Source organism: Eutrigla gurnardus, assembly GCF_963514095.1.
Source record: "Eutrigla gurnardus genome assembly, chromosome: 3".
NCBI classification, from domain to species: domain Eukaryota; kingdom Metazoa; phylum Chordata; class Actinopteri; order Perciformes; family Triglidae; genus Eutrigla; species Eutrigla gurnardus.
The window spans coordinates 28,190,807-28,208,834 of NC_139917.1; the positions used below are offsets into that span (position 1 = coordinate 28,190,807).

General features: G+C 45.4%; 1 protein-coding gene across 1 annotated transcript in view; it reads left to right on the top strand.

Moving 5' to 3' along the window:
• LOC311010117 (protein sidekick-1-like) overlaps positions 1–18,028 on the top strand; it is a 217,121-nt gene that overhangs the window by 96,806 nt on the left and 102,287 nt on the right. Inside the window, exon 5 of the mRNA XM_084004637.1 lies at positions 11,491–11,624. Within this exon, the coding sequence (XP_083860763.1) occupies positions 11,491–11,624 (134 nt within the window). The remainder of the gene's footprint in view (positions 1–11,490; positions 11,625–18,028) is intronic.

The following is an 18,028-nucleotide window of genomic DNA, read 5'->3' on the forward strand; positions in this document are numbered from 1 at the left end:
AATAAACAGGATTGTGTCTGAAAACAAAATATCCCAGCTTTTAAGGCAGCAGTGTATAAGGCCGGTTGTGAATAGTTAAAAAGCCAACTGGTTAGGAACCGGTTAATATCGGAGATCAAGATGACACCCTCAAGATCAGGGAGCTGGATCAATAAGCAGAAGGTCACAAGTGTCTTCTCTCTCCGACAAATCATGGCAGAATTTTAACACTTCCTGCTCTCGGGAAATTACACCCTGGCTTTCTGCGCTCTAACCTTTCTGCTCATGTATTCACATGGGAGCTCTGTGTTTATAACTGGCTTGTGTCGGGGAAATAAACAAGTTCACGGTGCTAAGGTGGTGACCCGGCGTCTTGGGTTTTCAGTTCAATCACTTTAACTATCCATCGTCACTGAAGAAAACACTATTCAGTTCCAGGTCACACCGCGGGTTTCCTATTCGTCGTAATCACCTCGGATCACCTTGAATAGCGTTGTAGCGCCACCGATACATTCACTACATGCTCATCAGCACACATGCATGCACAAACACTCACTTATTGTGTGCTGCAGGACCAGCAACCACAATGACATTTACGTCAACTGTCAATTTATGCCTGTTGGGCAATTTTCTGCCTCCAATCAAATCTGCTTTCGCCAACAAAAGAAGGTGGCGTTGCAGCAGGTTGTGTTTACGCCAAGCAGTCGGCACACGACGACCGTGGCGACAGCTCTACATCGAGCCTGCATTTCCACCTGTTATTACAAATACAAGAGCAGAGAGGGGTTGCCGTCCCGGTCGGTGGAGGGGAAAAGATGGAGCGCTGGGAAATCTGATCCATAGAATTTAATACGTTTTCTTATTTAGCACACAGTAATATCTATTTAAATGCACATTAAAGAAGAGTCTACACTGAGTGATGTTCACGGAGTACACTGATGGGCTATACTGGCCTATATTGGCCTAAACTGGCCTATACTGGTCCATACTGTCCTAAACTGGTCTATTCTGGCCTATACTGGTCCATACTGACCTATACTGGTCTATTCTGGCCTATACTGGCCTATACTGGTCCATACTGGCCTATACTGGTCCATACTGACCTATACTGGTCTATTCTGGCCTATACTGGCCTATACTGGTCCATACTGGCTTATACTGGTCCATACTGGCCTATACTGACCTAAACTGGTCTATAACGGCCTATACTGGTCTATTCTGGTCTATTCTGGCCTATACTGGTCCATACTGGCTTATACTGGTCCATACTGGCCTACTCTGGTCCATACTGGCCTATACTGACCTAAACTGGTCTATACTGACCTAAACTGGTCTATAACGGCCTATACTGGTCCATACTGGCCTATACTGACCTAAACTGGTCTATACTGACCTAAACTGTTCTATAACGGCCTATACTGGTCCATACTGGCCTATACTGGCCTATACTGGTCTATTCTGGCCTATACTGGCCTATATTGGCCTATACTGGCCTATACTGGTCCATACTGGCCTATACTGACCTAAACTGGTCTATACTGGCCTATACTGGTCTATATTGACCTAAACTGGTCCATACTGGCCTATACTGGTGCATACTGTCCTTAACTGGTCTATTCTGGCCTATACTGGCCTAAACTGGTCTATTCTGATCTATAACGGCCTATACTGGTCTATACTGTCCTACATTGGTCTATTCTGGCCTATATTGGCCTAAACTGGCCTATACTGGTCCATACTGTCCTAAACTGGTCTATTCTGGCCTATACTGGTCCGTACTGTCCTAAATTGGTTTATTCTGGCCTATACTGGCCTATATTGGCCTAAACTGGCCTATACTGGTCCATACTGTCCTAAACTGGTCTATTCTGGCCTATACTGGCCTAAACGGGTCTATACTGGCCCATACTGGCCTAAACTGGTCTATAACGGCCTATACTGGTTTATACTGGCCTTAACTGGTCTATTCTGGCATATACTGGCCCATACTGACCTAAACTGGTCTATTCTGGCCCATTCTTGCTTATTCTGGCCCATACTGGCCTGTAATGGTCTATACTGAACAATACTGGCCCATACTGGCCTGTAATAGTCTATACTGAACAATACTGGCCCATACTGGCCCGGTCTGCTCAGCCTCATGTTTAGACTCATCTGAGTTTGTGCTTGTGAATGTTTGCCCAGTCTCAAATGAACACAGCCGTCCCACTGTTGGACAGAAACAACAGGTCAGTGTGAGTGATGCGTTCACTGACTGTAGCTGCAGGCTTCGTTCACATTACAAGATGTATGAGAGCGAGTGTGTGTGTGGTTCTGCTTTTGTTCCGTAATAATGTGGATTAAAATGTTCTCACCTGCAGGTGGAATCTTTTTTTTTTTTTTTTTTTTGGTATTGTATTGATTTCCTGTCACCATGGTGACGACTGCATCAGTTAGAAGCGCTTGTTTTACAGGAGATGCTGTAAGTGTGTCGTTGTGTAGGCGCTCATCATCGAACGGGAACATGGTGCTTGTTTACTGCTGACCTTTAAAGCTGCAGGAAGCAATCCGTCTACATTTAAATAGCAAATAATGTTTCATAGATCCTCAGTGTGCGTCATATTTACGCACACTTAATACTTTATCGATTATCGAGTCAAATGGATGTACTTAAACACTGGAAGCTTTACCTCGTCTTAGACAGGCATCCAGTGTAAACAATACATAACGATACATCACAATTAAATAATACAACTTTTTAATTATGGTTAGGCGACACACTTTAAGCCATCACCGATTATGCTATTCTTTTAAACAGGTAGCGTTCCCTTTAATATCTCTGCTTGTGTCACAAACTTAAAAACCTGCATCTCCTACTTTTAAACATGTTAATGGAGAATGCACAGCTGCATGGAAAGGGCAATATTAGCAGAATATTCATCTTCATTAGTTATTACAGCTCCGTAGGAATATTGTGTTTGTTAGAAAAAGGGCAAAAACTGAATATTTTGTGCATGTAAATATGATTTGAAAAACATTGAACTAAACGAGCCATTCCCAGCTGGTTATTTTTGTCAGTAATGGATTTCTTGAATTCATATCCAGAAAATGCATCACAATATTCGAAGCCATCGCTGATCTGGCATCGGCTCGCTCTTCTCACCGCGACTTCCATCCAACCACGTGACCTGACGAACGGTGAAAAGACTCAGCAAACACTCATTTCCTCCTGGCTGCAGGTCGCTTTACAGAGAGAATCTCAGAGGTGGCAGTTGTGAAAGCGAAATATAAAATCAGTCTCGCACTTTCTTCCAGGTTCAAACAGTCACATGGAGCCGAATTAGAAAAATGACGGTTTATTTTCAAGTGTGAAGATTCCCGGCGCTCTGATGTCTTTAGCTGAGCAGCTGGGAGAGAGACGGTGTTTGAGAATAAGGTGTTTCTCTGGCTGAGGGAGGGAGGGAGGGAGGGAGGGAGAGAGAGTGTGATGGAAAGACAGCGAGAGAAGTCACCGCCAGTTGTGTGGTTAATTGGAAGCAGACATAATTAGTGCTAATTAGGATAATAGCCATTCGTCTGGAGATCCATCCACCTAATGGGACTACAACCCCACTCAGCCGCACACAGCCGCACACACACACACACATACACACACACACACACACACACACACAGACACACACACACACACACACACAGTCACATTGTTCCCATTCATCCAGCTGCCTTGTTAAAAGAATGTGTTCTTCCCCTGTACATTTAATGTACGACCTGTCATGACTGATGCATTTACATGAATACGCGTCTGTGTTGGTGGGTGGACGACAGACAGACAGACAGGCAGACAGACAGGTAGACGTTAGAAAGGAAGTGAGTCATGGAGCTCCTGCATCTGAACCAACAGCGAGTGGAGAGAGAAGTCTCCCCCCTCTGTTTGCTCTGCGTCTCCCCCATCCCTCCCCCCTGCCCCCCCTTCCTGTCTCCACCTCACCCCCTTGCCCCGGTTGCTTTCCTTTCCTGTCCCGTTGCCTTTCCACTCGTCGCTGCCTGTCCCTCGGGACACGCCAGGGGACATTAAACAAACGCGGTCTGTCCAGCAGCCCACTCTCACTCTTACTCTCTCTCTCTCTCTCTCACACACACACACACACACACACACTCACACACCAATTACTTTTGGACTGCAGGCCCCAGGCTCAGTGTGCACAACCACACTCGACTGTGTGTGTGGAGGCATCCACTTCCTGCTCCTGTGTGTGTGTGTGTGTGTGTGTGTGTGTGTGTGTGTGTGTGTGTGTGTGTGTGTGTGTGTGTGTGTGTGCGTGTGTGTGTGTGTGTGTGTGTTTCACGGAGGACTTATTGGCAGTGGCAACTGGCCAAGCTGGTGAGCACAGAAAAGTCTCCTTTCTGTGTCCGTTGACCGTTTGAACGAACTGTAAAGGTGATTGAGGAAGCAGGACTGTGATTTAGTTAGTGTGTTAATTACAAGTCACAGAGTGTGTGTGAGTGTGTGTGTGTGTGTGTGTGTGTGTGTGTGTGTGTGTGTGTGTAGGGCTGAAGGTAGGGAAATGTTTTCTGAGTCAGTGAAGGGGCTGTTAAAATCTCTCTCAAACACATTAGTGTTCATTACTGTTGTAACCTCTACCATCCTTCTTTCTTTCTCTTTTCCTCTTTCATCCCGTCTTTATTGGTCTTGTGTGCAGTCACATATGCAGGCTGTATTTCTCTGAGTGGAAAGATCATTAAGATCCACCATGCAGTGCTAAGACATTAACAGAGAATAACTTCAGATCTGATTTAATAAAGTGTGGAGAATTAATAAAGCATGGACGGAAACGGAAAAAACTATTTTCACACGAGAGCCGTGCAGGTGAAAGTCCTACATTCAGGTCCATAGAGTTCCCGTGAATGCCTTAGAATCATACTTTTATTACATTTCCAACACATACTCATCAGGCTGCTGTTTGTGTCACCTTTCTTATGTCGGCAACTGTTTGAGCAAAATATTGCAGAAAAATGAAATGCAAAAACCACCTCAAGCCAGCGCTAAAAAATATTTTTCATGAGTTTTATCGAATTTTGCCTTCAAATATTTCAATAATACTTCAAATGATGAAAAAATGTGAGTGGAACTACTTTGTGCCTGTTCCAATCAGTTTGCCTTGAATTTTCCCACAAAAAGCTCCTTACTTTGTTCATCTTTGCAAGTGCTGGTTGATGCATTACAAAGTCCAACGGTCCAAACCCACAAGCTTTGTTTGGTCTGGTGCAGTGAGGACATGTGGGTGATCAAGGGTCCACTTAATTGTGGCCTGTAGGATGTTTTGTGTGGTCCTGATTGTACGATATGATGCCTTTAATGAACATGCATGTTTCCCTGTTATCATCTGAATGTAGTCCACAACGTTTTGGCTTGATTTAAATTGAGATAGACACAATCCAAGCCCTCTAAATAGTTGATGCACATTTTTAATGCATCAGCAGCCTGCTTCCATTATTCCTCCGCATTTGGTTCTGCTCCAACGGGCTTATTATAGAGACGTGGTCCTGGTGTGGGGATGTTTTGTTTTCCTGCCGTTTGTTGCCCACATTTCATGTTTTAAGTGACATTTAATGTTTTAAGGGATCCGTTTAGAACAAGTTTGGAACAAGAGGCAGACATAATGTGTCTTGCAGCAGGAATGCCAATGACAGTCCAGCTGCTGAGGCGCCCTGCTGGGCAGCAACTGTAGCAGCATGAGGCACTTAAACCGGGATGAACACTCAGGATATTAATAAAGTCACACTTTGGACTTTTTGAACTTTGAATTTTAGCTACGTCAACGTTGATTTAGCTTTTAAGCATTAAGAATCATAAAGATTCTTCTGTGAAAGATCTTTTTTTTTAAACCTTGCATTTTGACTGAGCAAAAGGATTAAAGAATGTTCAGCAAATATACTGTAAAACAAATCTTCAACCCCAGGCTGTGTTAACAATAGCTTAATTTAAACTATGCATGGGAAATCAGTCACTGTCGAGCTGCTGGCAGCAGAATGTCGAGAGCGGCATCGGTCCAGTTCTCAGTCTTAACTCAGTCAGACTTTAATTCCATCACAAAAACACGTCGATCATATTTCCCCAAAAAAACGGCATTAAACTGTTGTAGGAAATTGTCAAAGTGAAGTTGTCTCCATTGATTTGATGCTGTTCTCCAGCAGGATGGGTCCGCTATCTGTCCTCACTCTGCTCTCTTACATTACTGTGTAGAAGCTGACATCATCTCAGACATCTGAGCCCATTTACCCCCCAGCATTACAACAGGAAGTGGCCGGTCAGGTGATGCCATCAGCCACGAGGCATAGAGGGAGTCCTTTGAAATTCATGAAACATACTGCACTACCAGCTTCGTGTTCACTGGAAGCTCAACTATTGCAGAAGCCCATTTTTTTCTTTTTAAATGAATGCTTTAGACCTCAGCGTGGGCAATAGTGTTGGCTGGAGGCATTCTGTTTTTGGGTTGTCCGTCTGTCCGTCCCCGTCTCGTGAACTCCATATCTCAGGGACGCCTGGAGGGAATTTCTTCAAATTTGGTACAGACGTCCATCTGGACTCAAGGATGAACTCTGTCGGTGCTCAAAGGTCAAGGTGAACACGATAACTCAGGAACGAATAAGGTTTTGGTCGTCAAAAGGTCGCTGTGACCCCACAAACTATATTTTCTGGCCATAAATCAAGAATTAGAATAACAATTTCCCACAAATGTCTAGTAGGATAAATGATGGAGTGAACAGACTGTGATTACAACTTAACTGCTTGGCAGATGCATACAACCCCAAGGTGGTAATTCTAGTTTCTGTTTTAATTCTGCATAATAACAGGGATTGCAAGTCTTCACGGATGACATTTATCTTCATAGAGTCGGATGACACTACAAGAAGTCTATTGGGTTGTTTTTAATTGAAATGCCACCAATGAATTTCCACCCATTAAGGTTCTGTAAGATAATAGAAATAATAATTTAACGTGTAAGGATGGCTACTCCTGAAAAAGCTTATACAGCAATTATTGGCTTCACTGTGTGTGTGTGTTTTTTGTCGGCTTTTGTTTGCAGTTGTGCAGACAAAGAAAAACACGAGCCAAAGAAAAAAGCCCTGGTAGCATTTATTGATGAATATTGTCCAGCAGCTCCCCCTCCTCCGTATTCAGAACAATGCTCTCTCTGCGGCAGCGTTTTACGGTTCCACTTACCTCGGAGAGCGCCGCCACGCCACAACTCAAGCAGACAGGCAATCAGACGGCAGCAATGCTTACACATTTGAATGGCTCCGCCCCGGTGCGAGGTGAGGTTTGTAACAGGAGAATCCTAAGTTTACATAATGTAATATTCAGCAGGTATGAACCGACGTTCACCATCAATCCGTCCAACAGAGAATGTATTCAGGTGGACTTAAACACCACAGCAAACATTCAAATGGCTGCAAGGCACAGTGAATGCTCCCGTCTGTGTGATCAGTGAGCACCTGTGTATAGAGGAGGTGTATAGGATGTGATGAGTGTGTGTGTGTTTGTGTGTGTGTGTGTGTGTGTGGGGGGGGGGGGGGCGGCTGGCACTTGGCGATGGAGATGAAGCTGCCATAAAGGGTTTACAGTGAAGTATCCGTCCTCCTGCCGTCTGCATGTCAGTGAGGTTTAATAAGCTTATAGGAGGTGGAGGGGGGGGACCAAGTGGGCAGGAGAGACGGTCGCAAAACCTGACACACACACACACACACACACACACACACACACACACACACACACACACACTCCTATGCACTTACATGTAAAAAATAAAATAAAAAAAGGAATTCATACAGGCGCAGACTCTCACTCATCCTCTGGCCTGCAGCATGTTGGTGTTAATTAGCTCTTGGCACTCTTGTGTGTGTGTGTGTGTGTGTGTGTGTGTGTGTGTGTGTGTGTGTGTGTGTGTGTGTGTGTGTGTGTGTGTGTGTTCAGCAGTGCAGATGCAGTGTTTATTAAATTATTTTTGGGGCCAAACACTTAATGAGAGACCGATCTGGCTGCTTTGGTTCAAAAGAGTCAGAGGAGGTAAGACGGGACCGTTGAATGGAGTCAGCGGGGAGGATAGTGTGATAGAGAGAGGGGGGGGATTGGATGAAACCAACTGAAATGTGCAGATTGTAATCTGGGGGAGAATGGAAAATTGGATATATGGGAAAGAGTCATAGAGACAGTTTCATATGATTTGAGCTGGGATGAGGGATGCAGAAGGAGAGAGGAATTTACTTGATTACTGCATTATAATTTCACTGCTCTGCTGCCTGGGGATACACACACACACACACACACATATGCATGCAGAGTCATGCACTGTTTTACAATTGAGTTTGTCTCTAATTAAAAGAGCCAGAATAATTTTGTCCTGTTTAATTAAATGTAGAACTTAAAGAGAGCAGAAAGTCGCATGTTATTTATGTTTTATTAAATCTCAACTACAAGGCGGTTCAGTCAGAATGAAATGACGCGAGCAGCTCATCTGCAGGCCGACTCGCACGCCGCGGTTGTGTCTGCCTATATTGTAACTTTGTGGATGAGATTGTAAAAACCAGCCTCCGGCTACTCGGAACAAACAGGGACATTTCATTGTTTTTGAAGGGAAATCCATGTGAATTCAGGTCCTCTAATCTCTGTTGCTTGACGTCACGTCGGCCTATTTCATTCCTTTCCCTCTGTGTTGCTTTTTCTAGATGAGCGTTCCATTTGAAGATTCCTTTTGTGGGAAAACAAGCATGAAACCTCCCAATTTTGGAACAAATGTGAGGTGAAGCAGATCACTGTGGCCACCAGCCAGTGTGTTGGCCTGGTAATGTTCCACGTAATCATGCATATAGATCCGATGTACACGAGGAAACGTACGACACGAACAAAGAGCTTAAACTCCACAGATGTTGGGATGGAAATAGGCTTAATCTTAATTGGCCGTACTGCATTCTCACACCCGCCCTTTGACTTTGACTGTTAAACTTGGTGGATTTAGATTCTCTCGAGCCTCTCTCCCCCTTAGACACTACGGGCAAGTGGAAGCACGCCTTCACTGTCTATTAATCAGCATGTGGTGGGTAAAACCGATGTGATAAAATAGGCTGGTCAGTGCAGTTAATGAGCTTAACAGCCATAAATTGCGTTACAGACCTCGGCGAGGATGCAGAATCTCTCCCCCGCTGTGGAAGGAGTCGGGGAGAACAGGGGAAGGGTTTTGTTAAAGCCTCTATTTCAGGCAGTGAGATGTGGTTGAGTGCACACACACATACGTGCACACACACAAAGTAACATACTCTCACACAAATAGACAGTGTCAGTGTTGGGGTTGAGGCTCTGGCTCTTGTGGATGTCCTCCTGGGAAATCACACTGAATAAAATTAGACCTGAAGAATTCTGTCTGTACGTGATTCTGTGTGTGTGTGTGTGTGTGTGTGTGTGTGTGGAAGTGGAAGTGTGTTCTCTTTCCTCCTCAATCAATTTGTAGTTCAATCAGTCCATCTTCCTGTGTGACCCATACAAACACATATGTAAAGGACTATCAGGATACATGTTCATGTCCACATCGTTATTGCTAGGCTGTGGATGATGGTGGATCATGTTGGTGGGGATACGTGAGGTTTTCCAGTGTGCCGCCGCGGCGCCAAGTCTCTGATCGTTTGACACTCAAACAACAGCAGGTAGTCAAGAAACTCTTGGAAACTTTGATTAAATCTATTTCAAGTTTCTTATTGTCGTCGGCACTGAAAATCGTATTAAATCTTCTATGCTTATTTAATGCATATAAAAAAGGGAAGTCAGGCAAGTGAAAGCCAAATGAAAAATGGAACCCATATAATAGTGTATGTGGAGTTTGCTGATGCTGAGATGCAGCTTGTCTCGTAGCGTCGGTGGTCATTGACTGAGTGACTGATGAATGTTGAACTGGTCCTCTGGTCCAGGCGGGAGCCTGCAGTCCATCTGTCAGGCCTCTATGCAATCTCTAGTGTTTCCAGTGAGTCAGGGAGCGATGAGGGGATGAAGGTTTTAACAAACTGCTTGAAGCACTTCATGGTCGGACAGTGGGCTTTGGTGTTTTTGGGGACAATGGTGGACTTCTTTAATCATGAGGACTACATGTAGTGAGAGGATGAAGACCACACACAACGTCAGAGCTCGGCCAGGGATGCCGTAAGGTCCTGGTCTGGCCTAATCCTTTGGAAAGATTGGAAAGATCTGGCCAGGATATTACTGGTGGGCATGAGTCCTGGGTCTTTGTGTACTTCCTCAGCCGGGGAATCGTTCTCCAAGCGTGCATAGAAAGTGTTCATCTGGGAGGCATGTAGACGTTACCTCAGCACTGCTGGTTTTCCTCTTGTACTCTGTGATGGTCACATTCCTGGTGTCGGAGCCCTGGCAGTGAGACTCCGCTCTGTGCCTGCATTGAGTCTTTGCACTGGTAATAGCTCTCCGGGGCTCATACCTGGATCACCCAAATCACATGAGTCCTAAGTGCTGATCTGGGACTCGCTTGTTGTTGGTACAGGTGGTGTGGCGTCCATTCAGCTTGGCAGAGGCGGCGTGCGCTGTGCCGAATTGAAATGCAATGGTCCAACTGGCACAAGGCTGGTCTGGGTTTGGGGAGCACGCATGCTGCAGCAGCCAATTCAGCATTACAATGCTCACAGACAAACACACACATCCAACAACGCCTGCAGATGTTTTACAATGAATCACATCTTTCCAAAACCAAGCACTCTTTTTTACTTTTACTGGTGTAGCACCAGATCACATACTGGCTGTAGTTGTGCTGCTGGGCCAGGAATCATACAGAGTCTATGAGAATAAAAGACTGTCATCTAATATGCCTCATTCTCCCTTTGGTCATATGGAGCTCATTTCAGTGTCAGCTCTCAGGTTAGAATACTGTGAGATTTCACTAAAAAACATCAACCTGCACTTCCTGCCAGCCTGGTGACATCACTTCCCAGACACGTGGGTTCAAACACATGACGATCTGAGGAATATATACATTTCACCCTCTCCCACTCTTCAGATAACGCTCCCCTGAAGAGCAACACCAAGTGATGGCTGTAAGGGGGTGTTTCTTATCTCCATGTCTGGTGTGTTTGTGTTGTGTGGGCTTGTGTACGTCGTGTGTTTGTGTTGTGTGGGCTTGTGTGCGTCGTGTGTTTGTGTTGTGTTCGTGGGGGAAGCGAGGATGGATCAGTGTAACGAAGGGAGAGCAGCAGACAAACAACCAGAACGGCCAACACAATGAAAGAGACACAAAATGAGCCACATATCAATCTGAGACAGGAGGAGAGATTTATTTAAGCTCCTTCGAATCCTCTTTCCTTTCTGATGAATGTACCCCCCCCCCCACCCACCTATGAATTCTAAATGATCCGTTTACCACAGACTCTCCACTTGTTACAGTCTTAGTTTCAGCAGGAGGAGGTACGCTTTGTTTTCGGGTGTTGTTCCTGTGTTTTCTAATCCCTTGTCCTCCGTGTGTTTGCGCCCTACAGTGCAATCACTTTGGACAATCAGCTGGTCGTCCTGGCAACCACTGCAGCGGACGCTGGACGCTACCATGTGGAGGCGGTGAACGAGATGACGGGGGAGAATGTGACGAGTGCCGCCGTCTACCTGAGCATCTCAGGTAAAAAAATCACCTTCTGCTACTTCCTCGTGATGTGGTTTTGTTTCACCTTTCCGAGGCGTTTGACTTCCCTGTGTCGTCACCAGGGTTCGATGCATTTTGATGGATCTGAATCCAGTTTGCTGGATAAATAACGAAAGACTCCAGTTGAAATCTGCATTTGTTGGCTCAGAAGGCAGTTTGAGTGGCGGCGTGATTACTGTTGACAACCCGTAGATGCAACCTGCAAATGAGATGAGCAGCACGACGATGTGAATGTCGATTAAACATGTATCTGACAGATTCAGAAAAACTGAGATAATCCACTTGCTTTTGCACAAAATGTCTTGATCCAAATACTGGAAGTTCAATATGTGGAAGTTTAAATAATAGCTATGATATAAACGGGAGATTGTTTCAACACTCAGGAAGTAAGTTTTACTTTGTAGTCGTGATCGCAGAGTGATGTCAAGTGGCGTAAAAAGAAGTCCATGTCGTAGTTTTGATCTTTGGCTCCGAACAGACACCGGCCTGGAGAGCCGGGTTTTTATTTTGGCTTTTTGGCAACTTGAGCTGAAATGTTAATTGCTCGTGTCTGATATATTACCTCTCCTTTGACATTTATTACTGAAACCAGCAAAGCCATTGTCTGGCTAAGAGGTCAGGACAAGACATTTCATTAATGAGTTGTTACCCTTTGACCTTTGATCCAGCGTTGACCTGTGTCCCAGATTCACTTGTTTTTAACATCCAATCCTCACATTTCACAGGATTTAGGCCAATACGTGGTGCATGATGGTATTTGAAAGAGTTCAGCCCACCTTAAGTGAGCCCTGGACCCCCTGCACTTAATCCAGCAGGCGATAAGCAAGACACACGACTTATGCTTCGTCTTGAAGAGTTGCTGTACTTGTTGCATTGATTATTTATGCCAGCCCACATTTAGGTGGTGATTGGGATTCTGCTGGCTAATTTTTGGGTGTTTACACACTCTTGGTATTTTAAATATTTAAAATCATAGTTCTTCATTGCCTGCTGACATTTAAATAAAACAGCAGTCATGCAAGCTGCCTTTTAACTAAAAAAAATTGAATTCATAATTTGTTTTTGATGAGTGAATATTAGTGAATGGCGTGCAGCCCTTTGTACATTTCAAAAGAAATAGGCTACAATAACAAGAACTTATCCGTTTGGTAATTTTTTTTGCTCCCCCCCCGCGTTCCTGCCTCTGCCACGGCCTTTATCGCTGAATCACTTTCTGTCCTTCTCTTTATATTGCTTCTCCTTGGAGGCCAGAGGATAGACTATACTGTCTAGCAGTCCTTCAGCCCAAGTGTTCACGATGGTTAAATGAGAGGAGGAGGAGGAGGAGGAGGAGGAGGAGGAGGGAGCACTCTGTCCCTTGTGGCTGTATAGAGTTTTAATTAGATTCTCTTTACAGGGTTGTATCCTTTGGCATCCTTTGTCACACACGCGCACACACACACACACACATTCACTCATACACGTAAATATACGCCCAGTACCTTGTTACTGCTGTCAGAGCGGAGTACTCCCTTGGGCCTGTTTTAGGAATGGGAAGGGTAGAGTTAGGCTTCACTGATCAGTCTTTGGCCATAAACGCCTCTGTGCGTGTGAGTGTGTGTTTGTTTCTGTTTATAAGTGTGTATTTTCTACAATAAAACATTTCTCTGGTAAATATCTTCTGCTATAAAAGCAGCATGGTTGATTCAGTTGTTTGTTGTTGAGATTGGAGAGAGAGTGGAAAAGGATTAAAAATAACAAATGAAACAGTGGAAACCCTGCAAAAGGGAAAAGACAAACAAGGAAATGTGGAAAGAAATTTCTATTTGGATGGTAGGATGGTTGGTTGATGGTTGGTTGGTTGGTTGGTTGGTTGGTTGGTTATTCAGTTAGTTGGTTGGTTGGTTGGTTGGTTGGTTGGTTGGTTGGTTATTTAGTTAGTTGGTTGGTTGGTTGGTTAGTTGGTTGTTTGTTTGGTTGGTTGGTCAGTTGGTTAGTTGGTTGTTTGGTTGGTTGGTTGGTTGGTTGGATGATCGGTTGGTTGGATGATCGGTTGGTTAGTTGGTTGCTTGGTTGGTTGGTTGGTTGATCGGTTGGTTGGTCGGTTGGTTAGATGGTTGCTTGGTTGGTTGGTTGGTTGGTTGGTTGATCGGATGGTTGGTTGTTTGGTTGATCGGTTGGTTGGTTGGTTGATCGGTTAGTTGGTTGTTTGGTTGGTTGGTTAGATGGTTGCTTGGTTGGTTGGTTGATCGGATGGTTGGTTGTTTGGTTGATCGGTTGGTTGGTTGGTTGATCAGTTAGTTGGTTGTTTGGTTGGTTAGTTGGTTGGTTGGTTGGTTGGTTGGTTGGTTGATCGGTTGGTTGGTTGGTTAGTTGGTTAGATGGTTGGTTGGTTAGTTGGTTGCGTGGTTGGTTGGTTAGTTGGTTGCTTGGTTGGTTGGTTGGTTGATTGGTTGGTTGGTTGGTTAGTTGGTTGGTTGGTTAGTTGGTTGCGTGTTTGGTTGGTTGGTTGGTTAGTTGGTTGCTTGGTTGGTTGGTTGGTTGGTTAGTTGGTTGCTTGGTTGGTTGGTTGGTTGGTTAGTTGGTTGCGTGGTTGGTTGATCGGATGGTTGGTTGTTTGGTTGGTTGGTTGGTTGATTGGTTGTTTGGTTGGTTGGTTGATCGGTTGGTTGGTCGGTTGGTTGGTTAGTTGGTTGCGTGTTTGGTTGGTTAGTTGGTTGCGTGGTTGGTTGGTTAGTTGGTTGCTTGGTTGGTTGGTTGGTTGATTGGTTGGTTGGTTGGTTAGTTGGTTGGTTGGTTAGTTGGTTGCGTGTTTGGTTGGTTGGTTGGTTAGTTGGTTGCTTGGTTGGTTGGTTGGTTGGTTAGTTGGTTGCTTGGTTGGTTGGTTGGTTAGTTGGTTGCGTGGTTGGTTGATCGGATGGTTGGTTGTTTGGTTGGTTGGTTGGTTGGTTGATTGGTTGTTTGGTTGGTTGGTTGATCGGTTGGTTGGTCGGTTGGTTAGTTGGTTGGTTGGTTAGTTGGTTGCGTGTTTGGTTGGTTGATCGGTTGTTTGGTTGCTTGGTATTTGGAAATGAAGACGGATGTGTTTGGAACTCCGGATCAGGTTTCATGTCCCCCCCCCCCCCCCCCACAGTAAATCACACTGATTACCCTGCAAGATGACGATCCTTAAAAACAAATCAATAGGAGTTTATGAATATGGATTGAGAAGACGCTTGTATTGAGTGAACGTACTGAGCAGCAGACAGAGATCAGTCAAAGTTTGCTAGTGGGACATGTGAGGAGGGAAGAAAGAGTCAATCTTATGCAAATGAGATGAAGTTGAAGTGTTCACCAGGTTAACTGACCGCCAACACTGAAACAAGGAATGTGAATGAACTCATGCAAATCTGCACCTCCGCTCTCTCTCTCTCTCTCTCTCTCTGTGTGTTTCCTCTCGTATCTCCGTCTCCCTCTTTTGCCTTTCTCTCCCCTTTCCACATTTCTATTCCATTAAGCAGCCGGCACAAGATCTGAAGACATAAGTTCATAGCTGTCAGTCAAATTTCCTATTTCTAAAAATGTTGTCTTTCTTCTCAAACATTCAGCAGAATAAATGAGATACCTATTTCCTATTCTTGTCCTTTCTTGCTTTGATTCGAGCGCTGTGCTCACCAGAGAAGAACAAGAGGAAGGGATTGGTGGAGGGCGAGGCGGAGGAGAAGACTTAATGAAGTGAGTCACGGATGCAGACTGAGAATATGGCCAACAACCTGTTATTTGTCAGGGCTGCTGCTGCAGGCGGAGGAGAAAGCTCTTTGTACGTCCCTCGCACACGAGCGTGGACGTTAACACCTGAGTTGCCGTCACACTTATAACACCTGCTTGTCACACTGGAAACTCTTTCTGGCTAATGCACTACGGCTGCACGAGGCGAGGGAAGCGGTGCAGAGCCGGCCGTGTGACCGGCCCACTTGACAGATTCATTATCTGCACGTACCCGACCGCCATCCTGTAAGCGTGGCCGAGGCGGGCCGGAAAGAAAAGGCACTAACTGTCATCGCGGTCGGGCTGGGGAAGCCACAATTGATAGCAGCCCAACAGCTTGGTGAGAGGTCACACACTGTAATCGCTGGAAGAGCAGCCCACCTCTAAAACAAACAGCTCCTGGAGCTTTTTCATCATTATCTTTTATCACCGCCGACAACATATGGAGTCACGGAGGACACTCGCAGCCAGTTAGCGCCGCGTATAGGACATGACAGATCGGCGGACGATGAATCTTAAACACTCAACGAAGAACACGCAATGTTAGTCGATGTGACAAATGACATCAGCGCAGCCGCCCCGGGGAGGCAGGCTGGGATTCAAGGTGCAGACCTGGTCAATTAGTGGCAGTAAACACTTGTGTATTCAGTGTTTTTGCATTAGATAGAGCGTTCAAAGGGCCTCGGGGTATTTCTGTTAGTGACAGGAGATGAGGATCCCTTCTCCAATTAATGAAGATCCATGCATACCTGCTATCATCTCCCGTCTGTCTCTTTAACACACACACACACACTCGTTCACACACCTGTCAATCATAACAGCAGACAATCTCCCCGTTGCCCAGAAGAGTGTGGGCTGAGTGTGTGTGCTTCTCTTCAGTTCACGGCGCTGCAGGTCTTTGTAGATTTGCACATCAGACCATTAGAGCAGCAAAAGAGAGGAGTCACTGGAGGGAACAGTCACACACACACACACACACACACACACACACACACACACACACACACACACACACACACACACACACACATGAAAGCACACGGAAGTGCAAATGTATACATGCAAAAGACACACGCCCGGAAAACACTCTGCATATCGAGACATCTTCAAAGACGCAGACAAAACAGCTTGGGCCCTCAGTCAAACCGGGATGAAGAGCTCTGATTATTATGATGATGCATAGGGAGGAAGAGGAGGCAGAGGAAGAGCAGGGAGGAGAGAAAGGCTCGGAGATTGCAGCAGCAGCAGAAGCGAATATGCTGATGGAATTCTTGAGCACTTTCTCTCAGCTTTGGGCTCAATAGTTGATCAGCTGCCTTCATCTTCCCTGTAGAGACGACAGTAATGTCACACTTGTTAATGATTGCCGGACTGCAAAAATAGCTGACAATATCACGTGCTCCCATTTCTTACCGAGTGCTTCCTTTTGAGAACTGCGTGTTTCATATCGATGCAGTAGAGGCCACGAATCCCCAAATTGCATCTTACTGTCACATGAATGCTCACGTTGAAATTCCACAGTAAGATTCTGTAACAGAGAGCCTCCTCTTATACATGTTCTCTCCAAAGTCAAGCTGCGATGACCTTGGTGACCTCAGTCACACATACAAGCCCCCTCTGGGACCACAGACAACTTTTTAACAGGCTGAGTAGCACTTCCACCACTCGTGAGCTGAGTTTGAGGGATAAAACTCTGCGTAGCTCCCCTTTAAAATGCTCCACATACTGTACCTCCATAATGACTGCAAGGGAGAAGACAATGCAAACTTTCTGCAAAGTTTAGAGGAGGAAGTTCCCGTCAACACAAGAAAGTTAAAAGAAAGAAAGAATTTTCCCGCCTGTCTTTGAAGCCTCGTCGTTCTGCACATTAATGATTTGAGTTATAAATTTGATTCTGCTGAGTTGAGAACAGAGACAATCAGGAGGCAGTAGCTCTGTGCAGTACTGTAAACAGTGAGCTGGCTGAACGGTGCAAACAGACGAGCAATCACACAGCAGAGACGAGGAGAGAGAGGGGCGCAGAGAGCTCCATGCATCCTAAAAGACCTTATAACCGCTCATAACCTTAATCAGTGTGTGTGTGTGTGTGTTAGTGTGTGTGTGTGTGTGTGTGTGTGTGTGTGTGTGTGTGTTGAGGAGGGTTTGGGAGTCTGATTACCTCGGCTCGCTGATTGGAAGTCTGTCTGAGTTTGATGACCTGTCTCCCCTGGTGTCTGCCATTTTACATCACTACATTCCCCCCCCCCCCCCCCACCGCCTCCATCAAGGAAGGCTGGGACCTGAAGGACTGGCCTTTGTCAGGACCTGAAGAATGGACCCGTGTAGCATGTGACCCCGCTGACCTCCAGATAACCCAGAGTGCAGTGTCACAGATACACACAGGATCGGTTGAAAAGTGGAGCTGAAAGTAGAGAAATACACCGTTTCAACACGACATCCTGTCCTTCAAAAAGCTTTCATGAAAACTACATTTGAAGCATCTGATGAACACTTCTCTGTGTGTGTGTGTGTGTGTGTGTGTGTGTGTGTGTGTGTGTGTGTGTGTGTGTGTGTGAGTGTGTGTGTGTGTGTGTGTGTGTGTGTGTGTGTGTGTGTGGCCGGCCAGTGATTACATTGCTGTTGTTAGTTTTATGCATGCCTGTGTGTATCTATGT